We start from the raw sequence: 27,069 nt of genomic DNA, 5'->3' as shown, positions 1-27,069 counted from the left end.
CGCAGAAATATCCTTTGCGAGGATGCACACGCCATGTACTTGAGGCCTCCAGGAAGGGCAACCAAGAACTGAGCTGCCCGGTTCCCACTTGTGAGTTGGAAATCCCCGAGCACAGGACTCCGTCGCCGCCCCGTCCCATCAGGATCTGGCCCCAAGTCGCAGGGCCCGGGAGCAGGAAAAAGCTCTACGACCTTGTGGATCACGCGGCGGCCGCGCGCCCTTGCCCCAGCCCAGGTGCGGATGGGCGGGGCGCAGCGTGGGCGAGCGACTCCCCGGGCCACGTTCTACCCCCCCCACCCCGTCACATGGACGCGCCTTCCTTAGCCGGGAGTGCTGAGCGGAACGAACCACGCGGAGGAGGAGCAGGGGAGGCGCCGAGGGCAGTGGGTCAGCGCCCCGCGGGGCAGGTGGGCGGGCCACACCGCCCCGCGAGCCGGCCGTCAGCCAGTCAGCGGGCGCGAAGGGCGGGCCGGCGGCCGAGCGCCGCGCCCCGCAGCGCCCCCTGAGGGGCGGTGGTGGGAGCTGGATCCGGCTGCGCGCGCAGCGGTGGTGGCGGCGGCGCGATCGGCGGGGCTGTAACCGTCGTCCGTCCGGGAGCGGCTGGAGCGGCAGCGGCGGCCGGGTACGGCGCGAGGCGACGCCACAGGCCAGCGGCGGCAGCGGGGGCAGCGGCGGTAGCAGGAGACGCAGCGGCGGCGGTAACAGCAGCAGCAGCAAGACGGACTCGTGGAAACGCGTCGCCGCCGCCGCCAGGCCGGGCCGGGTGTCGCGCGCCGAGGCTGGGGGGGAGTCGTCGCCGCCGCCGCCACCGCTACCGCCGCCGCCGCCGCCGCCGAGGTGACTGAGGAGAGAGGCGCCTCCTCGCTCCCGCCGCCGCCGGACTTCAATGCCCAGTCCCCAGCTCGCCAGCGTGAGTGCGCCCCTCCTGGGCGGCCCCCGCGCCGGCGCCCGGGGCCTCGGGGAAGGGGAGGGCGGGAGGCGCCGCAGCCATTAGTGCAGGCCCGAGACACGTCCCCGGAAGGAGGGCCGGGCCGGGAGCGGGGGGAGCGAGGGTGGGTGAGCTCGGGGGATCGTGTGTGTGGAAGGGGGAAGGATTGTGAGTGTGTGGAAGAATGTCGAGTGTGTGTGCGCGCGTGGGGGGCATGTGCGTGCGTGAGAGCGTGAGTTTGAGAAAGGAGGAGAGTGTGAGTTTGTGAAAGGAGTGCGAGTGGGGAGAGGGCCGAGTGTCCATGGGGGGGTGAGGAGAGAGGATGGGAGGGGGGACAGAGTGGGGGGACAGTATCTTTGGAGGGTGTGGGGAAAGTGCGTGTGTGTGAGTGTGGAGGGAGCGTAGAGAGTGAATGGGGGAGAGTGGGAGTGTGGAGGGAGTGCGTGTGGGGGGTGTGTAGTCTCTGGGGATGTGTGGGGGGGCGAGTGTAGGGCAGAGTGAGTATGAGGGGAGCGTGTGGGAATGAGTGGGGAGAGCATGCGTGTGAGGGTAGAGTGTGAGTAAGTGGGGGAGGGGAGTGTAGAGTGTATGGGAGGGAGTGGGGCGGGGGAGGTGGTGAGTGGCAGATGAGTGTGTGTGTGGAAGGGTGTGCCTGCGTTTGTCCGCTGTGTGAGCGCGCATCCTGGAGGCCCTTCCCCTTGATCTTTGTGTGTGGCGATAGTGAACTCTGGTGTCTGGGTTAGGGAGTTCTTGCCAGGAGCATCTGGTCCCTGGGTCCTTGGGTTCAAGTATGAAGAAAGAGTATAAGACTCTATTCCAGTGGCACTATGATTTTTTGGCTCTGGGATTATTATTATTATTATTATTTTTAGAAAGATTTTTTTTCTATAAAGTTTTCCCCTAGGTTTCATGACATCGACATAAATTTCTGTTTGTCAAGGACAGGGTTGTCATCCCATCTTTGTCTGGAGGCTCTGAGAGCTAACTAAAACAAGCTTATCTGTTGCCCAAGATCCTACCCTCTTGCCTGCAGAGTATTCAGAAGCATAAACTTTTTTGTAAAGTGCTACTAGTTTTTCAGGTGAAAGGTCTTTTATTGTTAGGTGAGTTGAAGTAATATCTTTTAGGTTGTTTTTTCTACCCTTCTGGAAAAAAGCTCCTAAGAAATAGTATTGTAACATATTTATGGTAAAGAATAACCATAGGCTAATTTATTATTTCCTGGAATTTGTCAATGGAAATCATGTAAAGTGACTAGCAGTTCTAGTGTCACTGTAGGCATTCAGCAAATGCTTATTTGGAAACTCCAGATTATAGCCACTGCTGTATTAGAATATGGTACTTATTTGCTGCAATGCTCTGTATTACAGAGTAGTTTCAGACAGGAAGTGAGTGAAGTAATGCATTGTTAAGTGTGCAAGAGAAAATTAAGGATACAGAATGACACGTTATGGGAGCCTTAGGATCACTTGCTGGAATACCATTGTATTGGTGAAGATGGTGAGGAGTTGTTTGCTACTACTCTGATCCTGACATTTTTAGTTTCATATTGAATGGACCAATGATTGTCATAGACTTTTCCCATTTGTGTGTTGTAGAAGTAGGTAGGGATTCTTGAAGAGTACCTTGATAGGGATTTTACACCTTAGTGACATAATCTTAGGAGATAATGATGTCTGTTAGAAGTTGAGGGTCTTTCAATATGATAACCAGAGTAAGGTGGGCCTTTTGATAGTGGACCTAATAGAATTACAGGCAAAATCATTGATGTGTAATTAGAAAGGCAGAAATTGTATTTTTGTTAGTGTTACTTTTTTTTTTTTTTTTTGTCTTTTTCGTGACTGGCACTCAGCCAGTGAGTGCACCGGCCATTCCTATATAGGATCCGAACCCGCGGCGGCCCGTGCTCCCAGCGCTGCACTCTCCCGAGTGCGCCACGGGCTCGGCCCCACTTAGTGTTACTTTTATCTATCATTAGCATGCTCTGCTTTCAGAAATAGTAAATAGTACTGGTACATTCAGAAGGGGAAGAGATTAATTAGTGTTAAGTGTCTACTATGCCACAGGTGTTTTTTTTTAATTCTCATTTAATTCTCACAGCTATAATAAAGGTGGTAGGTATCCTCCTTTGCATTCATTTGGCTCATTTTGAGTCACTTTTATTTGCCAGGCTCTGGGAAAACAGTGATGAGTCCCCATGGACTCAAAGCGATGAGATGAAGAGATACAGAGACTCAGAAGGTTAAGTAACTTGTCTCAGGTCACACAGATAGTAAAAATACAGGTTGTCTGACTCCAAAGCTCTTGATTTTTTCACTCTACCATTCTACCCTCTCAGTAGGTTTTCTCACTTTGAGGTTGCTCATCTCCACAGTGACCTAGCAGCTTGTACAGATGACAGCTGTTGAAGTTAATGCAGAAGACTTGAGTGGTTGGAGGCGAGGGGATCATTTAGGAGATGCTGACTTGAGGCTCTTTTGGGCCTAAGCTAGACTTTTATGTGGGAGGAGATTTTGCCTTGAAACTCTCTTGGGGCCCCAGGGTGTGTGCTTTGAGACAGAGTTTTTATGAGGCACCTGGGATATGTCTGGGGAGGGGAAGTCTGATTAAAGAAATGCAGCAGCCTTTTATGCTTTTTTTATTCTGGGGGAAAGGGGAACAGTCTATTTTGGGGGGCTAAGATTCAACTAGAAATTGTCACTTTGTGAAAGTTTCTGTTGAGATGTGTAGGATGCTTAAACCAGGAGATTGTGAAGAGCATTGAGAAAATACATGTGAAAGCACTTTGTTAATTATAAATTGAACAGATTCAAAGTAGTATTTCCTCTAAGACTTTTCTACTAAAGCAACTGTTTGTTATATTTAGTAGCTGGAAAAGAACACCTTTACAGATGAAAAATAGTTTAGAACTGCTGAACCGGGTATTTTCTGACTCAACAGCAAAAGTCAGACCGGTCACTCCCTCCATGAGTCAGTCAAGTAATATTTAATTTGAACCAACCAAATTTGTAGGCAGAAACCATTTACAACACCATTAAACTTTGCTGGCTCTAGGGAAGAGTAAATGTTTGAATGCTTTCGCATACAACTTCTTTTAAAAGTCTGAGAGCCCCATAGTTTACTTGCAAAAAAATTGCAAACTAGGTAAATTAGATTTATTTTTGTTAAGAATTAACTTTTTATTCATTTGTCATTTAAAGGTAGCTTTTCTTTATGCAGTAATTATAGAACACTGCAATTTTGAGACAGTTGAAATTTAGTAGGGATTTATTGTACTGGGTTTCATTGTACTCATTCCTTTTTGTTGGAATGTGGGGTTGGTAATCAGTGATGCCTCTAGAAAAAGCTTTTGCAGATAAGGTGTAGAGAAGCAGTACATAAATTTTTAGCTGTTGCTCTTGGAAGAGTGAAACTTAGGTTGATTTCTTCAGACACTATTCCATAAGCTATACTACTTGTTGAATAGAAGTTGGGGATCTTTAAAAACTTTGAGTAACTGAAAATCAGGATCCATTGTTTTAACATGGTAGACTTATTTTTCAGTAGGGTAATGGTATAGATCTTGTGGTCTTGGCATACTTGTTTTTATTATTTCATTTTGATTTATTTTTTTCACTATACATGTTTGTGGAATACAGTTGGCATACTTGCAAAGTCCAACATTATACTGCAGGGCTTTAGGTTTCAACATTCCCTTCTTAAGAGTCTTCTTTGTGCCAAATTACAAATCATCTAAAATTTAATAATCCTGTAAGTGGTATTCCTTTAACTTTACTCATAAGGAAATTGATGTATATATAGATCGATTGTTGAATCTCAGGTTTTGTAATCCAAGTTAAAGAATATCAGTAAATAGATGGCAATGGATAAAATTTTTTTTTTAACTTTTGGGGCTTGAAGTACTTAAATCTCTGTAGAGAACAGTGGATGCCACCAATTATAATTACTGTGGGAAATGGTGATTTGAATCTGTTAATCTGTGGAATATTAGAAGAGTCTTTTCTCCATTTTCAACTTCAGAACTATTATATGTATAGAGGTGTCTGGTAGCTTTCTCCAGTTCTCCTTTGTTTTATTTACTGAACCACATTCTCTAGCTTTGTTGACTTCCCGGCCGTTCTCTTGGGACTTGAAGCCTAATAGGATTGTTTGGCTTTCGTATGTAAATCTTTTGCTCCTTGGAGTTGTAGAGGTCTAGGCTAAACCAGAAACTGTCACTACCCTATCAGCGCCAGGAAAGAAGCTGCACAGCATTGCAGGCTCTGTCCATTTTCCACAGTTCCCCATTGTGGAGTTACCAGGACCAGGTGAGAAAATGACCCTTCTGCAGGTCTTAAGGTGGTTTTTCCTGCACTGTTTGTTCAGTCAGTGTAGATTTACAGGACACCAAAATCGTTCCCAGAAAATGACTGAGAAAGTGACAGTTTTTACCAATATATATATATATTTTTTGAAGATGATTGGTGAGGGGATCTTAACCCTTGACTTGGTGTTGTCAGTACCACGCTCACCCGTTGAGCTAACCGGCCATCCCTATATGGGATCCGAACCCGTGGCCTTGGCGTTAACAGCACCACACTATCCCGAGTGAGCCACAGGCTGGCCCCCTTACCAATATTTTTTATGTGACATGAATACTATGTTTTTTGTTTGCTTGCACTGATTTCCTTGCACATAGATTCTATTAATATGGCATCCACTCCAGTTTAAGTGGCCTAGAAACTAAATTTCATCATTCAAATATAAATTTACATTGTACAATGTTGGGTTTTTAAACTGTACTGAACTTTAAGATTAGGCTTTTCTGTGACCCTTACTTTGCTAGTTGAGCCTGGTTTGAAAAAATATTTTGAACATTAGAATAGTCTTTACCTTTAGAGAAATGGTGTATTTGATTCCTTTCATAGTATTTTTGGGTTGAAATTTCATTCTTCTCAGAAAATGTTAATTCTTTTGGCATAAAACTCACACATGATATGTTTGTTTTAGCAGATCAGATAAATAATTTTATATTTTTATTTCTGCAGTGGTCAAAAATGTTGGCTCTTAACTAATGTATCATTTGACAAGAATTCAAATTCATAATCAGGTCTGTTTTCTTGCAGTTATCCTTTAGTTTTACTTAAGATTTGAGCATCTTTTTTTTCCCTCCTACTGCTTTACAGGAAACGTTCACTAGGTTGTACCATCACAGTATTTGGAAATTGGATTTATATACATATGTTTAATATTTATTGCTTTTAGGAGCAAAACAGATTGGTGTGTTTTCTACTTGCCATTATTGGTAAAAAAAAAAAAAAAGCCTATTATGAGGGAACAGACTGACTGGTTAGTGCAGAAGGATATGAGTCATCAGCAGGATTTGTCAGCAAATTGAGAAGGATATGATGGAGAAACAATAGATTCTGGTGACATGATTCTTCATTCAACATGTGTGTAAACAAGTTTCCTTTTGGTGATTAGTTTAAATTATGCAAATAATTTGGATCTTTTTGGGTGAAAACCACTCAAATACAACTCATAGACTGTACTGGCAATTGTTTTTCTGGTGAGATAGGATCTTCATTTGCAGGTCATTGAATCCATGTTGAACTAAACTAGTAAGTAAAGAATAATAACCCCTTGACATGGCATTATAGAGGTATTTCACTTTTTTTACTTTATATTCATAGGTAACATGAAACATTTATTTTCACTGTATGGTTTTTAAAGATTATGACTATTACTGTGTTTTGTGAAAATAAACATCATGTCGTTATTGGAAAATTATTGGGTAGATAGTATATTTGCAAAGGCTACCAGCAGCTCCAAATAGAATGATTTGGGTTCTTGTCTATCTTGTATTATACTCAGTATAAAGAGAAATGGCTGTGATAAGTACAGTGTGATTTATAAAAAGCAAGTTTAGGAGAGGAAGTGAAGTGTAACTTACCCAATTTTAGGGGAAACTTGGAGCAAAATGCCCTAACAGCAGAAAAATTTCTGGGGCTTAAACAAAAGAATTTATGCTGACAAGTTGTTATTTTGGAATGTTTTTATTCTGTGTCCTGTACATAGAGAGCTCCCCCTGACCCCCTCTTGGAGGTGGATGCTGGAACAGGATATTTAAATGTGCTCATTACATTTGACAAAATGGGGAAATGAAAGGGTTAAGCTGACCCATAAACTGCTAAGTTCTGAAACATAGTGTATTTTAAATAATGCCAACAATAGCCTGGAAGTTTTTGCTTTGCATGCTGCTCCTGAGCTGTAGGTTATTTTGAAAGGTGATTCAAATAACCTTTCCCAAGTATCTATTTTGCAACCTTAGGGAACTTGCAGCTGTTAGAGTCATTCTAACTGTCCTGATATAGCTCAGAAAACATTTCGAAGTGGTGTTGACAGGCTGAATCCAGGTGTCCTTTTGGATTTTTACTACTAATTTGCTTTATTACAATTGAAGTTCAGAATCTCAAATACATTTCTTCTTAATAAGATTATTGATTCAGTGATTTTTGGGTTAATGTACGTATAGTGATGTTAGAAACAAATTTCTTAGCCTTTTGAGATTAAACAAAGAAGGATAGAAGGAAGAAAGAAAACTAATGTTATGATTTAATTTTATGGGAAAGCAACTTAATTGGAGATAGTTCTTATCATATAAGAAGGTTACCTACCACAGTTATTTAGGAAAAGAATGTGCTTAAACTTTATAATAAAGAGGCTTAGGACTCTTAAAATGCACATAAAGTCTTTAAACACAGTCTATAGAGAGGATAGCTGTGTACCTTTGCCTGGAAATGAAAGTATGGATAAATAGAATCAATTTAATAGAGCTATTTAATGTAATTTTTAAAAGATTAACAGAAAACAGTTAGATTAATGCCCAGTATTAGGATTGTGCCATTAGGATTTTTAATGTTATTGCCAGTATTATTCAAAACTTTTTTTTTTTTTGAGAAAAAGTGAAAATTGGCCATAGTGCTGTTAACTGTAAAGTTTATTTATGAAAGGAGAAATAACATGTTTAGACAAGAAATTCATCTGGAGAATTGCTCATCTTTAGAGGAAAAATGGAGTACAAAACTGAAAATAAATATTTCCAAGTGTGGCATGAAAATATTTTGTGTAATTTTTTTCTTACAGTTACTTGTAGAGGTGGAAATTACTGGAAAGGGACAACTGCTGATTCACCAGGGTACACTCAAATTTGAAAACCACTCTCTTTTCATTTGGGTGGGAACAGGCCCCACAGGACTTCAGTAAATAACTGTCACTGTTCTCAGAAGCAGGTGTGGTTGTTGGTTAGTTGCTTTCCTTTCCTTTCTGAGTGGCAGGCCATGTATTTTCTGCTGGTTCTGAAATGTTAAAGACATTTTCCCACCGTCAAGGTCATAATTTCTTTTTATAGAACTGATTATTGATTTCTGTACTGGAACTTAATTCTGAAGTTTCCTCCTTAAATGAGGAAGTAGAAAAGTGGGAATAACCAAGAGTGTAACTGTGAAACTTTTTTTTTTGTAGTGGTAAAACATCTTGCTGTTTTTAGCTTACCAATATTTTGGATCCTAATTTGTGTAGAATTTAATGGATAACTCTTTATCAATCCCCTAGGACTGTGGTCAGTGGTGAGAGGGAAACATTAAATCTTCTAAGTTTCAGGGAGCCAGATTATTCAGTTTAAGTTTGATAAATGCAACAGCAGAGGGATGAACAAAGATAGGTAGCACAGATGATAGGTTTAGTTGTTGTTTCTGCAGGGATTTGTTGAGCTGGGAGTAAGTCATGAAAGATGAGTAAAATTCACTTTGAGAACAGTTAACCAGAAGTCGAGTGTTTAATTAGAAAAGATGAGTTCTCTTTAGTTCATGAATCTTCAGATACTTTTTCTCTCAAATGGTCAAAATGAAGTAGATACAGTAGTACTTTACAGAGGAATTTCCCTATTTTTCTTCTTTGATGGTTGAGAAGATTTTATGGTCTATTGTCTGAAGAGTTTCTGAATATTGTTAGGCTTCTTTGAATTCTCACAGTTACTGAGGGCTTTGATTCTTTTTCACAAACCCCATATCCTGTCTGTGGACAAATCCTTTTGGGTTCTGTCTCAAAGTATACCTTGAAACTGATGCCTTCTTATCCCCTCTAGAGCTGCAACACTAGTCCAAGCTACCATTATCTCTCTCCTGGGTTATATAGCAACAGGCCCCTAACTGATTTCCTTGCTTCCACCCTTACTACTCTTATAATGTCTCCACATAGCAGTTAGAATGATCCTTTTAAAACATGAGTTGTCACTCTTCAATGACACCTCCTTTGGCTTCATTTGGAGTCATTGTTCTCCAAATAAAAGCCAAATCCTTATAGTTGGTTTATAAGGCTCTCTTTTATTTCTCTGACTTTACTCATTCCTTTTTCCTCTCTGTTCCAGTAGCACTTGCTCCCTTGTTGATAGAATACTCCAAGCATGTCCCCACCGTAAAACCTTTGCTGTAGCTAATCCCTCTGCCTAAAATGTTCCCCAAATACCTATTTGGCTCAAACCCCCAGGTCTTGGATAAAATGTCACTTTTTTCAGTGAGGACTTTCTGATAGCCTTATTTAAAGTTGGAATCCTCCTTCCTTTCTGGCACAGTGATTCCCCTACTTTGCATTTTTCTCCCTACAGTGTGACATTTTGTCTTTTTCTGCCCACTAAAAAGTTAAGATCCATCCTGACAGGAATTTTTAATTGTTTACTGCTCTTGCTGCACCTGTGAGAGTATGTGGTACATAGTATAAGTCCAATAAATATTTGAATTAATAAATTCTTAACTAGACCTTTGCAAGGAAAATGTCTAGCTCTTCATGGGATAAATTCTTTATTATTGACAGATTACATTATTTGTACTTATTTTAAGGGGAAGTGCGGGTGTTCTTTATTGATGTGAAATGAATTTGTTTAAGAAAAAAATTGTTGCAAGGTTTTAGTCTTATATATAGTATTATACTTTCATGTTGCCTGGGTGTAGAAACCAAGCTGACTCAAATTTGCATGACTTCCTGTAGAATTTCTGGTAAGAAAAGTAACACGGTAAATATATGCTTGCTTGTTCTTCAGACCTTTACTTTTAGATTTTATTATATCTAGAATTCTTTTATTGTGCATTTATATTATAATGTGCTATTTTAATTCGGTGAATACTGGCATAGCTCATCAAATTAGAAGGTTTATTGTATCATTTAATTTGGAAGTATAAAGAGGTGATTTCTCAGTGGAAAAGTTGAAGGGAGTGGATTGATATGATTTTTAAAAGGATGATCAGCAAGACTGGGTTAAATTAAATGGGGGCTACTGTTGGGAATATACCCAGAGGAATGGAAATCATCAAGTCGAAGGTATACCTGTTCCCCAGTGTTCATCGCAGCACTCTTTACAATAGCCAAGAGTTGGAACCAGCCCAAATGTCCATCATCGGATGAGTGGATACGGAAAATGTGGTACATCTACACAATGGAATACTACTCAGCTGTAAAAACGAATGAAATACTGCCATTTGCAACATGGATGGACCTTGAGAGAATTATATTAAGTGAAACAAGTCAGGCACAGAAAGAGAAATACCACATGTTCTCACTTATTGGTGGGAGCTAAAAATTAATATATAATTCACACACACACACACACACACACACAAAAAAAAAAAAAAAAAACGGGGGGGGGAAGAAGATATAACAACCACAATTACTTGAAGTTGATACGACGAGCAAACAGAAAGGACATTGTTGGGGGGGAGGGTGGGGAGGGAGGAGGGAGGGAGGTTTCGGTGATGGGCCACAATAATCAATCACATTGTATATCGACAAAATAAAAATTCAAAAATAAATAAATAAATAAATAAATAAAATGGGGGCTGCTTTTATAAAATTCCCTCATACCTTTGAATTTGCTGTATTTGTATTTGAATTTAGAATTACAGTTGCCAAGGTAGGACATAGATTTTTCTCAGTTATTTTGTATCTTTAACAAAAGAAAACTTTCTGAATTGTGTAGGTACAGGCCTGCCTGGGACAGAGGGACTAGCCCTTTGGAAGCTCTTTCTAATCCTATGATTATAGCACTGTCAAGAACATAGTTAAATTGTAAATCATTATAGGGTTCTTTATCACCCTAGTTTTTTTATAAAAGGGTAATATGTATACACGGAAGAAATTAAAACAGTTCAGAAGGTATATGTTATGATAAAGAAAATCATGCTCCCTGACCTCCAGCCTCCAATCCTGTTTCCCCCACCCCGCCCCCAGTAAACCACTATTACCTCTTATTTTTGTAACCTTTCAGGTAGTCCATGGATATGATAGCATATACAATACTCACAAATATTTCTAAATGTACTGTTCATACTGTTATGTACCTTGCTATTTTTTCTTATTAGTGCTGTCTTTTAGCTGTTTTTCTGTATCAGTTCATATAGATGTTTTGTTATTATTTTTTTTAATTTTTAAATTTTTTGGTGGCTGGGCTGGTACAGGGATTGAACCCTGGATTTTGGTGTTATCAGCACCATGCTGTTTTATTCTTTTTAACCTCTGTGTAGTTTTCTATTTTAAGAATGTGCCATGATTAAATGACGGATTGTTTTATGCATTTCAGTTTTAGATTCTCATCTAGGTAGATATTAGGCAGTGGAGTGTTGATACTAAACATTTAAATTCTTTCTAACATACCCTTCTTCAAAGTTTTAAGTAGTTTTTGTTGTGTCATTGATTTAGTCTTGTTGTCAGTGCACTATCTCAGCTTGCTAGGACTCTACTTACTCTTCTTCTAGATTCCTCCTCTTTTTTTTTTTTTTTTTCTTTTTTCTCTTTATCCCTTCCCTCCCTCTTTCACCTTCTTAGTTTAAAAGAGGGTTGGCTAGGGCTGGCCCGTGGCTCACTTGGGAGAGTGTGGTGCTGATAACACCAAGTCAAGGGTTAAGATCCCCTTACTGGTCATCTTTAAAAAAAAAAAGAGGTCTGGCTGGTTAGCTCAGTTGATTAGAGTGTGGTGTTCATAACACCAAGGTCAAAGGTTCAGACCCCCGTACCCCCACCACCAAATAATAATAATTTGAAAGGATTTCTCTGTCACAGATCTTTTTTTTCTAATTTTTCGGTGAAGTTATATTCTTTTGTTTAAAATGGAAATGTTGCCTAGGAAATGGATATGTCCCAAGTTCAACATTTTTTAAAAAGTTAGGTTCTGTAAAAGATAAAAGGTGGAGAGAATATTTAGGTGTATGTTTGAATTTGCTATTATGTGTCAGGTAAACTAGCTTCTTCCGTCACCTAGTAAATTAAAACAATAATCAATTTTTACTTAAGTAGGTAGAGTAGAATTAATGCCAGAGAAACAATGTTAGAAGAAAGTTTTCCTGTATGGTGTATGTGTGCCGAATTTATGCTAAAATGTAGGGCTCTGCAACTTTTGAGTACTTTCCAGCCATAATAGGTTGTTTATGATTTTGTACAGGTTGTTTTCTTTGCATTCTTAAGTGTGTTAGAGAAATTAACATTAGTTTATCTGGATTGACAGGTGCAAGAATTTAACTGCTGATGTGTAGTTGAACTCATGGGGGAGGGGCGGAATAGAAGCTTGCTTTTATCATGTATCTGTTAACTGTGATAGAACATACTGTTTCTTTTTGCAGAAATTCCTTTGCTGGGGTTCTTAGTATTAAGAATTGACAAATCTAATAATTAATTATCTTTATCCCTGGAAATGGTCATTCCAAAATGGGGTTGGAGGAATAAGATGGGATAAAGCTGTTCTGTTTGCTGAACAAACAGTGAAGGCTAGGTAGAAAACTTAATGCTAGAGCTGTAACCTTTGAAGCCTGGCCATCACTACAATGCCAGTCTTTCAGTGCCCTTACTCAGCTGATACACATTTGCTGTGATAACATCATTGAACCAAAGGGATTCAAACAGGTTAGAATTTCCTTGTGTTTTGCTCAGCCCCACATGCAGAACCATTGTTCTTTGAGTAGTTACTTTAATAATCATTTTCCCCCCTTATTATAAGGTCACAGAGTTGCAAATGAACAGCCAAACAGATATTTTAAGAAAAGTTACACTTATATGAAAAAGATTATGACTAGAAAAATATGTGGGAACCTCCAAAATTGAAGGAAAAATAAGTAGGGAGTTAGGAGACCTGGGTTTTTGTCCTTGATCTGCTACTAATTAGCAGCGTGGTCTTAGTTAAGTCATTCAACTTCTCTGGACCCAAACATCTTTGTTTTGTTTTATTTTGAAAAAATTTTTAAGTTTTTAAAATTTATTTTTATTATTTTTTAAAGGTCAGAGAAGTTGATTGCTACGTTTCTCTAAGCTCTAAAATTCCTTGACTGTACAAAAAATACTCTATGAAATGTTTTCTTGTGTAATCTAAGGTGGCTATATTTGGGGGTTACAGTTAGAATTATGAGGAAGAGTGGTAATGTGAATTTTGTTTTTGTTAGTTTTCATTGTAGAAATTTTGTGTTTTTACTGTAGTGGGTAATTCATTCTGCTAATACCATTGAAATTCTTAGACTGCCATTTTGAATTTCATATGTGTCTTTTGTATTTTAGGAATGTTTTAGTTTTGTGTTCATGCCCATGGTAATATAACCACAAGTATGCAGCTTACAAAATAAAATGACATTTAGAGTGTCACAAAAAAAGAGGGTAAAAGAATAAAACCTATTCTTCTGTAAGCCCAGATTCTCATCTATATTTCGGTTTGTTCCTGAAAATGATTCTATAGTTATTATCTTTCATGTCTTTTTCTATCTGGTCACAATCATCTTTTTTTAGAGACTTCAAAATAAGCATTTATTGGTGGCTTAGGGAAGAGGCAGGTGAAAGAATTTAGACCTTGTGCCTGTTCCCAGAGGAATTTATGATAATGTTGACATTCTCTGGCTGAGCCAGCCTGAAAGATTACTGTTTCAAAGCAGAAGACCTAAAATAATATAAAATTCTGTCACTTCACTTTCTTGCCTTGTTTTTTGGTAGGGTTAATAGTTGGGGAGGAGAATGCTGTGTTAATCAGTGACCTTCAGATGATTTTGTACTGTTGAGGTAGTGATATGAGAAATAGTGAAAAGGTAAACTGGACTAGAAATGAGAGGATGGGATTTATATATTAGTTGAGTCAGCAGACATTGTGGTACATGGGAAAAAACATGGGACCAACAAAATACTTGGGTTTGAAGATGGGCTCAACTAATTCATTGTGTGACCTTAGACAAGTCACTTCACTTCTCTGATCCTCTTTCTTCATTCCTCATATGTGGTAACAACTACTCAGTTGTGAAGAAAAGGAATACTTTTTAAAAAGTGCTTTATGAGCTAGTATCACAATTAGGGTCAGTGCATATACTTTGGATAGGAAGAATTCCTCAATGTAGAATTCTGGTAAATATCCTCCACCCATTGACAGACATTAAGCAAAGAATATATGTAAAGGACTTAACTATCAAAGCAGAAAAATAAGCAGATCTTTGTGAACTTTATGAAGAGTCTGTGGAGGGAAGGTTTCTTTAAATACCTGTTAATAATCTGAAAATGATTTAAATGAATTTAAAATTCAGCCATTTAGTAATGATTTGTTGGGCCGGCCCGTGGCTCACTCAGGAGAGTGCGGCCGCTGGTAGCCCTGAGGCCGCGGGTTTGGATCCTATATAGGGATGGCCGGTGCGCTCACAGGCTGAGCATGGTGCAGACCACACCGTGCTGAGGGTTGCAATCCCCTTACTGGTCCGAAAAAAAAAAAAATGATTTGCTAGAAATAATCTTACTCGTACAGAAACTTTGTTGAACCCAGTTTCGAAAAAAGAAAGACATAATTTTGAGTCTTTGACTTTTAAAACTCTTGGTATATCCAATTCTTTTATTCTATTCTTCATAGATGACAATAATTTAGAATTGCTGACATCTCACATGTCTTTGGGCTTGTAAATTATGTATTCTTGACTTCAAACATTGTGTTTATTATACTGTCAACTCCAGTTCATTTTACTTATGCTTTTCTCCCCTAGGTTTTTCGTTGGAATATACGTTGCACATTTATGGCGATTCTGAGCGTGAGGGCAGACTTCTGCCAGGCTCAGCACAGCGTTTTTGCTGACAAGTGAGCTTGGGGGTTCTATGTGCCATAATTAACATTGCCTTGAAGACTCTGGACACCGAGACTGGCCTCAGAAATAGTTGGCTTTTTTTTTTTTTTTAAATTGCAAGTATATTTCTTTTAATGACTCCAGTAAAATTAAGCATCAAGTAAACAAAAGTGGAACGCGACCTACACTTTTAACTTTTCTCACTAGTGCCTAAATGTAGTAAAGGCTGCTTAAGTTTTGTATGTAGTTGGATTTTTTTTTTGGAGTCCGAAGGTATCCATCTGCAGACACTGAGGCCCAAGTTGAATTTGGATTTGAGTGGATTCTAAATACTGCATATTTTGAAGAGAGAAGCTTCATAAGGAATAAACAAGTTGAATAGAGAAAACACTGATCGATAATAGGCATTTTAGTGGTCTTTTTAATGTTTTCTGCTGTGAAACATTTCAAGATTTATTGATTTTTTTTTTCCTTCATTTTCCCCATCACACACACGCACGCACGCTCACTTTTTTAATTTGCCATAATGAACCGTCCAGCCCCTGTGGAGATCTCCTATGAGAACATGCGTTTTCTGATAACTCACAACCCTACCAATGCTACTCTCAACAAGTTCACAGAGGTAAGATTGTAGCGTGGTCTGCTTTTTGGATTAATAGGTAAAATCCCATTGAGAATTAATACTATGATTAAAAATTCTCTTATCACAAAGCTGTTTATTTCTGTGATTGGAGTATGGATGGTCATCCTTCCTACCAATCCTGGTTTGAGGTGCGTTGAATTAGTTACAACAGATTTTTAAAAGAGCGTTTATGGAATTTGGGGAAACTGTAGAGATTATCTAGTACTATGTTTTTTTCTTGTGTCCTTTCTACATTTATTAAGAGTTCTTTTGTTGTACTTTCAATAATAAAAATAATTAACATTTATTGAATGCTGTGTATACCCAGCATTACAATAAGCAGTGTTTGTGCTTAAGGTCACTAATACAAAAACCCTATGAGGTATAAGTGCCATTATTATTTCCCTCTTACAAATGAGAGAACTGAGGTTCAGAGCCATTTAGTAATTTGCCTAATGGCACATAGTATGTGGTAGTAGAAGTGGTACACAAACCTAGGTCTCTGACACTAAGACCCATGTTATACCTCAAATGTTCTTACCACCTTGATGAAAAGCCACCCCAAAACTACATAGCGACCATAATCATCATATACAAGGGTCCAGAAACTTGGGGGAAGAAAAGGTGTTATAGGTAGCATTTTTGTCAGATTCTTAATTTTTTTTTCTATTGATAATAGAAAAATTCTGTATACATTATTCAGCAAACATTTGCATGTAAATTTTTTAATCATTTCCAGGTTGTTCAATCTAAGCGTGGTTTCTGTTGATGTATTTATGGAGGAGACTTAGAGAGCCTGATGTGCTCCTAGGGATTCTCATTTTATAGATGGCAAAGCCAACACCAAAAGACGTTTTGCCTTGCTTAAGGTCACAAATACCATAAAAAATTCTATTGCTACCTTTTAATGAATGGCTACTATGGAATTCATCTTAATGGGATTTTATTTGTAATTTGAAATTTATTTTTAAAATTCCTGACTCAATATAATATGTCAGCTTTCCTGAGTCTGTATTATAAGAAGGCTTTTCTGTGAAAAATGAAGTCCTTTAGCAATTAAAATAACTTTACTCCTTAGGTAACTGAATGATGGACACTTCTTGTAGGATATCACTGTTCCTGCTTATTTATACTTATACTTCCCTGAGTGTGCACAGTGTACAAGTTGATCCAGGACTCTGTGCCCTCAGATTGTTCAGTCACCTTTAAGCCTGGCTGAATTACATAATACTATTTTCAGCCTGTGGATTCCTTGGCCACAGACTCCAAAATGGCAGAGGCTGCTGTTCTCCTGCAACTATAAAAAGATGTTGGTGGCCCCTTGAAGATAGTCACTGGGTTAAGCAGTCAATGTAGGAAGGGTTTTAAAGGATCAAGGCTTCTGGCTATAATTGTGCATTAGCTGGCCTTTAATATAATATAACTTTTTCTCTTTTAAAATTACTTTTATTGTTTCTTTAAAAAAAGCAATAAGTGCTTATTACATAAAAACCAGAAGATATGGATGAGCAAAAAGACAATTTAAAAACACTTAATTTTAATACCTGGCTTCTAGACATTTTTCTCTGCATATATGCATTTATAAATATACATATAGATAGGATCACACTATATATTTAACCAAATCTTCCTCCAACCTTAGTATTATTTTCATAGCTGTCATAGCATTCACTAAATGGATGTGCCTTACTTCCTTTACTCTTTAATTATTTCCTTTTTATAAATTCCCAGAAGTAGAATTTCTAGGTCAAAGTGTATGTGAACTTTTAAAGTGTTTGTGTTATACTACCAAGTTGCCCTTTAGAAGAGTCTTGTTTATACTACCACCGAGAGTGCATGAGTGTTATATATGTTACCACAGTGAGAATGATTTTGGTCTTTGTCTAAGAATGATACCTCATTGTTTCAATTTATAGCAGTACATTTCTAAAATTTTTGGTTTTAAAACATGCAGCAAAGGTAAGTTCCCTTATAATTGTTTTTCTTTAAAGGAACTTAAGAAGTATGGAGTGACAACTTTGGTTCGAGTTTGTGATGCTACATATGATAAAGCTCCAGTTGAAAAAGAAGGAATCCATGTTCTAGTGAGTGTGTAGTGTTTTAATATTTTACTACAAACAAGTTCTACCGTTCAAACATAGATATTTATAAAACTTGGCACTCAGTAGTTTTGCTTTTGAGCTTATGATAGAAGATACAGTATCGATAGCAGCTTTTTGAAATTCCTTTCAATTAATACCGTGGCAGTTTTGTTAAATTTTGCCCTTAAAGTCTACAAATAGAAAGCAAAATTCAGGGCACACTTATTTCAAGAAAATGGGAATTTGTGTTTTGTGTTCTTTAAAAAATTAATGCAATATTGGGGCTGGATCGTGGCTCACTTGGGAGAGTGCGGTGCTGATAACACCAAGGCCACAGGTTCAGATCGCTATATAGGGTTGGCTGGTTAGCTCACTTGGAGAGTGTGGTGCTGACAACACCAAGACAAAGGTTAAGATCCCCTTACCGGTCATCTTAAAAAAAAAAAAAAACGAAAAAACCCAGTATTTAGCTTTTGTTTCTAGACTACTAGTTTGAAGATAACTGAAAGTAATTTCCATTAGGCATTCTTAAGTCACATATGGGAATATACTCTGCCACTTTGTGAGTACAAGATTAGTTAGTTAATATTTTGTGGATAACTTGTAGGAGATAATGTGGGAGAAGATATAGAGGAAAGGGAGAAGGTAATCAGCATAGTTTTCTGGCACTTTCTGGTTTTTGGTAGGCTTCGAGAAACTTTTGTGTGATTAGATTTCTTTTCGTAGTTCAATTTGAACACAAGCTTATTGTTATTCTTTTAAGTTAAATTCCTCTTTAGTACCGAATATACTGTTTCGTTATAGAAAACAGGAGCCTCAGATTCATTAAAATTTTATACTTTCTTATGTAAATGGTCGTCTAAATGGCAGGAGCAGCTTTTAGGAACACGTAATGAATGAATTGACCTTGTAGTCTTGGGTGTCTTAGAACTATTTGATTTGATTGTGGGAAGGCAATATAGTAGGTAGGGAACTGGAGATTTCTGTGAGTAGTTGGGTAGGAAGAAAAGTAATAAGGAAGATATTGGTTCAAGGTTATGCTTCTACTACCCGCACCCCCCCTTCCCCAGCTGGCTGGTATGAGAATCTGAACCCTTGATCTTGGTGTTTAACACCGTGCTCTAAAGTTGCTACTTGTTGAGAGGTAGTTCTTTAGTCTTTATTACATGGGTCAGTGGTTGGGAAGGCAGTTCGTGCAAAGAGAATAAATGTCTTGTTGGTAAGGCAGTCATCTCATACCTGATGATACGCAAAGTTTACTCACCTTCATTTTTGTGAAAACACAAAAATTACGGTTTTTTGGGGGGCAGCTGGTTTAAGGGGATCAGAACCTTGACCTTGGTGTTATCAACACTGCGCTCTAACCAGCTGAGCCAACGGCCAGCCCCATTATGTTTTTAAAAAATGTGTTTTAATAGTTTGGCATGGTAATAATTTGCTTGCATTCCCGTTTCTAAATGGCTTTATGGTCCACCGGCTGGAAATCGCTGGGGATAAATGTAAACGTGCAAAATGCAGCCCTGTGTTTAAAAAACAAAAAACCCAAAACTTAAGCTTCTGAAATTAAGCTGAATACAAGTCTGTTTCCCTGTGTTGTTAGTATGTAGTGGGTAGATGAGAAATCAACTTGTTTTGACAGATGGCAGGGTGGGAAAATGACTTTGGATTGACCATAGCCTTCGAATTAGTAATGTTGGTAAACACCTTTGTGAAATAGAAATGAACTAAAGACCTTGAACTAGTTTGTTGAAGATGATGATAGGTCTGGGATTTATTCCAGGTCTTTAAATTTAGGTTTTTGTTTTGTTTTAAATAGCTGTGATCAGATAAAATTAAAGGTCTAACTTATGCTTAAAAAAACAAGGACATTTAGCATTAAGCTTGGAATTTCTCTCTTTTTCTCAGACAGAGATTTTAAAATGGAGTTAATTTACTTTTGCAAGGTGAAGAGGGTTTGGAACATTTCACTGCAAGGAAATATACCCCAAATAAGACCTTTCAGTCCTTTGAATGCTCTTGCAAATCAGAGGCACCTTGGAATAGACTAATATTGGTTTCAGCTGTGTCAGTTTAAGGTTCAGAGGTTTCTAAGTTATTAATGATTTTTTTAATAGAAACTATTTATATGAATAAGTGAACATGTTTTATATCATTGCTTCTTAACTACGTGCATTTTAGAGGAGGTAGGCTCTCTAATAAGGTGCTTACTGGTTTTACTGCTCTCAACTAAGGTGCTTTACTAGTTTTACTGCTATTTACACTTAAACTCTGTAGTGACATTTATAGTAATATTGACAGCCCTTTAATTACAGGGTGTAGCTGACAACTTGAACATAATGTGCTATCATGGCTAATGGACTACATGAGGTGTTCTAGTGATGCCAGTAATGAGTGTAGAAACAATTTAGTGTTCTCTCACTTTTCTCTTTTTCCTTCTCTAGTATCTTAAAGTGTCCTTATCTAATCCTGTTAGAGTAGCCTTATGTTTAAAAAAAAAAAATCCTACAATGTTTTTGCATTTCTATCCTTGAAGCTTTGATGGGAGGAGAAAAGGTGGGTAAAATGAGGAACCCACCCTCTCACCTCCATTTGTATTGTTTTTTTTAGGACCTCTGGCTAGTTAGTAAGGAAGATAAACACCTGCTTGTACTGTGAGGTGGGGTTGTTCTTAATTGAAAGATAACCCAAATTGATGAATACAAAAAGAGAAACAGATACTTGAGAAAATGGTCTCCATTTGCTTAGGACCCTATCATGTATCACTTTCCTTGTTAAATAGGATATGTATAATTTATACAGAGCTTTAAAAAATATTTTCTACTTAAAAAAAAAGTAAGCACAGAGATGATAGTATGTATCTGTTATGATTTATTAACAGTTGGAGATTTCTTATCAGAGAACCTTTCTTTAAAAAAGTAGATGTCATAACTTAGAGTCATCTGGGGTATAATCCATAAAAATATTTGTAGAGACCAGCGAGACACCAGTTGGTACACTTTGTTAGAGCTGACTTTTAAATCATGTTGACATGTGTTGTGTCCTCTCTTACTTTGTTTTGGCTTTAATTATAGTTTTCTCTATTATGTCTAACTACTACTCTCTTCAGATATAATACTTGGGAGAATACTAGCTCTTATGACTCTGATAAAGAGATTTCCATATGATAAATTTAAGTGTGTACTACACTGACTGCACTTCATTGAGACTCATTTATTTGACATAATTTAAATTCTGTCTTGTATAATTTTTCAGCAATGATCAGAATTGTGTTAAGTATAGCTAGAGTACAGTTAGTTCAATTAAGCCTGCCCTGTGTACTGAGTGTAGCCATCTTACATTAGGGTATTAATCCTGGAGAAAATATCAATATAATGTAATGGGTCATTTCTTTCCAGGATTGGCCATTTGATGATGGAGCTCCACCCCCTAATCAGATAGTAGATGATTGGCTAAACCTGTTAAAAACCAAATTTCGTGAAGAGCCAGGTTGCTGTGTTGCAGTGCATTGTGTTGCAGGATTGGGAAGGTAAGCCCTTACCCTTTCGTCTATGAATTCATTATCATGCCTAAGTAAGCCAGTTGAAAATTTCACTGGGAGAAATTTGCATGTACTGCACTAAATAATATTAAATTACCTGAAAGGAAAGGATCTGATTTCTCAGAATAGTCTTTGGTGTTTCATCTGGTTATCAGATTTGGATGCCACACTGGATTTAGTGGGTGTTTTATTTTTTTCTCCTTTTGAAGTAATCAAAGGTTTAAGGTCATCGAACTGGGCAACAAAATTAAAGTCATTTCAGAGTTTGAAGAATTTATACATGGTTAATTTTGGATTGAAATTAATGGAAAGTTAATAGGTAGAGAGCAGATGGCTGAACTTTAAATTCTTTAAATGAGATGTATGGACAATGAGAAAGGACTTTTGATTTTAAAAACTTTTCTCCCGAGCATTGCTTGGAATGGTGTTGCAACACTTTCATCAGCATGTTAAATGCCACTTTATGATGTGCACTTTGACTCATAACATTAGTACAGGCTGCCATTGCCTCGAGGTTGTGGTGACTCAGGCTGTTAGCCCTGCTTATCACTTTTGTTTGCTATTTTCCTTTTTTGTATGTTAGTGTATTACAGTTTCTTCATAAGGTCAGAAGTTTCAGTCATTATCCTGAAGGCTGAAGATAGTGTTGTAACTTGACTTGGGGCAATATTACTAGTAGCTAGCCTAGTTAGGTAGTCCAAAGTTGGTGCCCTGTAATGGACTTTTTTAAAACATCTTTTCCTTTGTTAGATTTTTTAAAAATATGGACAAACTATTCTTAATGACCAGTTCTTTGGCACTTTCCTAGCTCCTCAAAAGAATTTTGTTGGCAAAGTCTACTACTTTTTTTTAGCATTTGATAAGGAAATATTAAAATCTATTTGTAATGAAAATTCTGAGACACTTGAGATTCATAATATGTTTGGCCGTTTATTTTACTGTGATAATGGCTAATGACCAGTGAAGAATTTTTGATGGTATATAGTGATGAGAAAATTTGAAGTATTATGTGGTGGTGTTTTAAAGAGTAAAGGTCTTTTTCATAGGTTTAGAATTTAGTGCTTTACTATAAATAGATAATATCATAGGAACTATGATAGAGATATTTTTACTGAATAGGAAAATATATTTTACTGTATAGGAAAATGGAAAGCTCAGGCTTTGCTTTGTTTGGTAATATGTAATTCTGGGTTTTTAAAAATCTTTTAATTCCAAAAATTTGTGGATATTAACAAATGGGTTTCTCTGCAGGGCACCTGTGCTGGTTGCACTTGCTTTGATCGAATGTGGAATGAAGTACGAAGATGCAGTTCAGTTTATAAGACAGTGAGTATGAAGTTTTATGTTAAGAAACACATAAAACCAGATCATGCATGAGGAAGGAATTATGGAAAGTATTCATTTGCTGTCTTTGGCTTAAAATGTTGTTGAAGATGCAAAAAATTTAGAGCAAGTGATAAAGAGGTGATACTACTGGTTCTCAGATTTAAAGATTTTCTAATTTGGGTGGCCAATTTGGATGTTGTAGAATATGTCCAGTATATAATTTGAGTATCCAGAAATCTTGAAAATAGCTAGATAGAGTCTCATTGATCTAGTGCCCCTTTTGATAGATTCCAAAATACCTTCCAAATGCATCTCTCTGTGACCAAGAGGCAAGAATGTATAGGGGAGCACTTAATCATCTGGGACTATTAAGTGACCTGCTCAGGCACAAAATCAAGATGTTAGTGCCCAGACAGAATCTTGGCATCGGTTTGGAATAACAGGCCATGCTATTTTGTTGTCTAAAGTTCTTTGGCAATTATTGTCTTGCCCTTTCCCTTTCAACCCTTTCTCTAAAAGAAGAAAGAAAAGGAAAGGAAAAAGAGTACTTATGACAGAGGGCATGAAATGATAGCAGCTCTAGGAAGGTAACATTTTTAGGAATGCCATCTGTGTGTCTTGAGGCTGCTTACTCATTTTTGTGTGTTTTTTGGAACATCCTAAATACTTGCTACCAATTCTAATCTGAAGAATATATTAATCGGGAAGAGTGTAGTCAGATGTCTCTTGACAAACTAGCTTATCTAGACTGTAATGACAGTGAAGAAAATCTGTCTATTCCTTCTTCTAGGAAGGCTCAGAAAGTTCATGTTGCAACTTAGCTCTTTTAAGACGTGGTGTTATGGGAAATATGCTGGTTCTCATCTGTATGTAGTTAGTTTGAAAGGTCTTAGGCCTTAAAATAATGCATTTCAGTGAATCAGAGAGCTCTTATTTTTTTACATGATAAAGTTTGCCATTCTTGTATTTTCAGAAAAAGAAGGGGAGCATTCAATTCCAAACAGCTGCTTTATTTGGAGAAATACCGACCTAAGATGCGATTACGCTTCAGAGATACCAATGGGCATTGCTGTGTTCAGTAGAAAAAAATGTAAACGAAGGCTGACTTGATTGTGGCATTTAGAGGGAACTCTTGGTACCTGGAAATGTGAATCTGGAATCTTAACCTGTGTCATCAAAGTAGTGATGGATTCAGTACTCCTCAACCACTCTCCTAATGATTGGAAAAAAGCAAACAAAAAAGAAATCTCTCTATAACATAAATAAAATGTTAAGAAAAGAAAAAGAGAAAGAAAAAAGGGATTAATTCAGTGAAGGATGATTTTGCTCCTAGTTTTGGAATTTGAATTTCTGCCAGGATTGAATTATTTCAAAATCTCCTGTCTTTTTTAACGTTTTCAAAGTAGATCTCTAAGGAAAACCAGTAGAACATTAGCCTGTGCAGAACCATCTGTTTGGGGAGCACACTCTTTCATTGTGCTTGGCATATAGATCTCCCTGTGGTGGGATTTTCTTTTCTTCTTTTTTGGGGGGAGAAGGGTATATTTTCCCCCTCTTTTCTCCTTTCTCCTACTACCCGCCTCATGGCCTTCCCCCTCCCCGCCGATTTCCCCTGATAAACAAATTGTAGATGGAATAGGATTGAAGCCCTATTGCTGTAGATTTGTGTGCAGTCTGGCAGCCTTAAGCCCACCTGGACACTTTTAGGAAAAAAAAAAACCCACCAAAAAAAAAAAAAAAAAAGCAGTGGCATATATACATATATCATATGGTCCAGGTGATTTTTAGTCTTTACTGATGATGGGGTGTTCATGTTAATTTCTTTTCCTCACAATCCTATCTAATATTAGGCAAAGTAGCCAAGAGCCTTTTGTTTTTGGTTAATTAGTGGGGACGTGGCATTTTAAGAGGAGTCTCTCTTCTCAGAAACTTAGCTGAGAGTAGAATACTTCTCTTTCCCAACCAATGAAGCTAAGTGGGTATCCCAGAAATTTGTTTTCTGAAGGGGAGGGCTCCAGGCCATCACTAAGGATGTGTCCGGGCAGAGAGTTAGCACACTTTCTACACCAGTAGAATTGTGGGCTGTAGCATTACTCTGATTTTCTGTCTACTGATGTCAGAGAAATGCTAGTAGTTTAAAATTTTTTGTTTTAGGACTTATTTGTACTATGAATTTTCAGGAATGGTCGAGGGAGTAACAGCAAATTCACAAAATTTTGGACTTGAAAAATGCCTTTGGTGGGTATTTTCCAAACTGTTCCTTATGTACAGTTCAGTTTAACCACTGATTGCCTTGTTATTTTCTTACTAGGTTCTTTTTGAGAGTTTAAAAAAAGAAAAAATCGCTTGGTCAAAACCAACAATGCCTAGTGAGTATGTGTCCACAGGCCATAACAGGGTAGAAAGACATTGTGCAACCCAGTGAGTAGCAAAGGGACTGTGTTGCTTGTGAAGTGGTATAGTACCATTTGTGCAGACTTTTTGCTGGGTTCAGTGTGCTGATTTAGAAAAGCTGTTTTTCTACTCCTTTGCAGAAGACAGTTGTGACCCAGCTGTATTGACAGAGCAAGTGGAGGGGCACCATCAGGGGCTCTTGTACTCTTTTCTCCTAAATATTACGTACTAATAGTGCCCTGCTTCTAAGGCTCTGAATACATGCTTAGAGTCATCTTGTCCAGCTGGAATTTGCTGTGCAGAGCCATAAGCTTCTCATTTTGTTAGCATCAGCTAGGCCAGTGGGAATAGACCAGGACCTGTCTCACACTGATGATACCTCAGACGTTGGCCGGCCATGTGAACTGCCTATTTCCTATTGCCGGAGTTGTTTTGATTTTTAACTAAATGCAAATCTGTAGATTCTCTCCTCCCCCATTCCACAAAACAAAATAATGCTTTTTGAACTTGTTTCTGGAGTTTTAAAGTAAAAAATTATGGTACTATCCAAAATTCTTTATTTCAGAACATGACAGTAGACTTATTTAACATAGACTCAAGATCAAAACAGCATACCCTCTAAGATCAGATTGACTGACTGTTCACTCCAAGGGTTTTGATCAATACAGTAACAAACCTTTTCCCTTTGGCGTGCTCTGAATTTTGTTGTATGGGGAGAGAGTGTGTGTGTGTTTGTCTGTGTGTGCGTCTGTGTGTCTGTGCACAAGCAGTGTCCGTCAGTATCAGTGCCTGCCTGAGTTAGGAAAATTACATTCCTTGTTCTGTATGAGGAGAAGGGTGTATAAAGCAACATGGAACATTAGCCCTCATTTTGTTTTAAATTACAGACTAATGTTAATTGTTCTCAGAACTGGATTTTTTTCCTCAAAAGTAAGACCGTTTTTTTTTTTTTTTTTTTTTTTTGGATTTAATGAAGTATTGCTAGCTGAAGCCAGTTTGACATGGTGAGAGAGATGTCAGACTGATGAGAGGTGTGCAGCCTGATTTAAAACCAAACCCTGAACCCTTTTAAAGAACAATAAAACATATTTTACACGCTCTTTGTCTGTGCATTTTTTTCCTCCATCCCCAAATTGAGTTTGATTTATGTCTGCTTAGAAAGTAGAGTTTCATTTGTGTTTGCTCTCCTTTCTTGCTCCCCTTTCTTTGCTTACTGTTCTCAAGGCTTGTTTTGGGTCCTGCTAATTTACTGCAAGGAGGTGAAATAATTAGAGGTTGAGAAGTTCAAATATTTCCTGCCACCCAGGTGTTCAGTAAGAGCAAATTTAACCATAGTTGGGATACATCTGATACATTTTCTGGTTCAGTTCTTGGACACAACACTGGGAATTTAGCATCTTGTTTCACTGCAAAGGATTTGTTTATACCATAGGTTTTGATGAAGCATTGCAACTTTTTAAACTCTTAAAAGAGCATTGAGGGAGCTGGCTGGTTAGCTCAGTTAGTTAGAGCTTGGGGTTTTAACAACAAGGTCAAGGCTTAGGATTCCTGTACTGGCCAGCTGCCAAAAACCCCAGAAAGTAGCAACTTCATATATCACAGGATTTGGGGATGGGGAATTTCCATTTAGCCATGGCACCATCCATCCAGGTAACAAACTTAGATGTTGAGGTACTAAGAATTAAAAGATAAGACACTGATCCCACTTTGGAGGACCTCATTCTAGAGGTGGGAGTCGTGTAGACATACAAACAATTATAGTGGGTGGTTTTAGTACTGTATTACAACTCATTGATCCTGTCACCTGTTTTTAATGTTCAACCCCTCATGTTCTTTGTTACGCAGCTTAGATTCTGTGGTCCATTGTGATAATCACTCTCTTGGCTCTATGGTAAGTTGCTTTCATTGTACTTGCCTGGCTAAACTCTTCATCTTTGGTTAAGTTCAGTACTCCACCTTCTCTGCACTTAAGCACTTGTAGAACTGAACGTGCTGCTTCAGTCTGTTTAAAGTTGTGACCTCATGTAGACTAGTGTCATCTCACAGTCTTACATCTCCATCCCATTTACTCTTTCTCGTTG

General features: G+C 38.2%; 1 protein-coding gene across 4 annotated transcripts; it reads left to right on the top strand.

The window, feature by feature from the left end:
- The first annotated feature begins 529 nt into the window (after nucleotides 1–529).
- PTP4A2 (protein tyrosine phosphatase 4A2) lies at nucleotides 530–26,088 on the top strand. 4 transcript variants are annotated; one of them, XM_063105998.1, is made up of 6 exons: nucleotides 530–910; nucleotides 14,950–15,649; nucleotides 17,641–17,733; nucleotides 21,126–21,256; nucleotides 22,520–22,594; nucleotides 23,568–26,088. In XM_063105998.1, exons 2-6 carry the CDS (start codon nucleotides 15,554–15,556, stop codon nucleotides 23,674–23,676), a joined length of 504 nt encoding a protein of 167 aa, XP_062962068.1. In that variant the 5' UTR covers nucleotides 530–910; nucleotides 14,950–15,553; the 3' UTR covers nucleotides 23,677–26,088. The 4 variants fall into 4 exon arrangements, with proteins under 4 accessions (XP_062962068.1, XP_062962070.1, XP_062962069.1 ...); XM_063106000.1 differs by lacking the exon at nucleotides 530–910 and adding an exon at nucleotides 1,861–2,031; XM_063105999.1 differs by lacking the exon at nucleotides 530–910 and adding an exon at nucleotides 5,144–5,235.
- The last annotated feature ends 981 nt before the right edge of the window (nucleotides 26,089–27,069 follow it).

Source organism: Cynocephalus volans, chromosome 8 (assembly GCF_027409185.1).
Source record: "Cynocephalus volans isolate mCynVol1 chromosome 8, mCynVol1.pri, whole genome shotgun sequence".
Lineage (NCBI taxonomy): Eukaryota > Metazoa > Chordata > Mammalia > Dermoptera > Cynocephalidae > Cynocephalus > Cynocephalus volans.
Note: the sequence above shows the minus strand (reverse complement) of the source record. Positions and strands in the feature narration are given on the sequence as shown.

Excerpts from the sequence above, each read along its gene's own strand:
- PTP4A2 (XM_063105998.1), top strand. The coding sequence starts at position 15,554 with ATGAACCGTCCAGCCCCTGTGGAGATCTCCTATGAGAACATGCGTTTT. Across the intron at positions 21,257-22,519 it reads TGTGTTGCAGGATTGGGAAG|GGCACCTGTGCTGGTTGCAC; the intron begins GTAAGCCCTTAC and ends GTTTCTCTGCAG. Across the intron at positions 22,595-23,567 it reads GCAGTTCAGTTTATAAGACA|AAAAAGAAGGGGAGCATTCA; the intron begins GTGAGTATGAAG and ends TTGTATTTTCAG.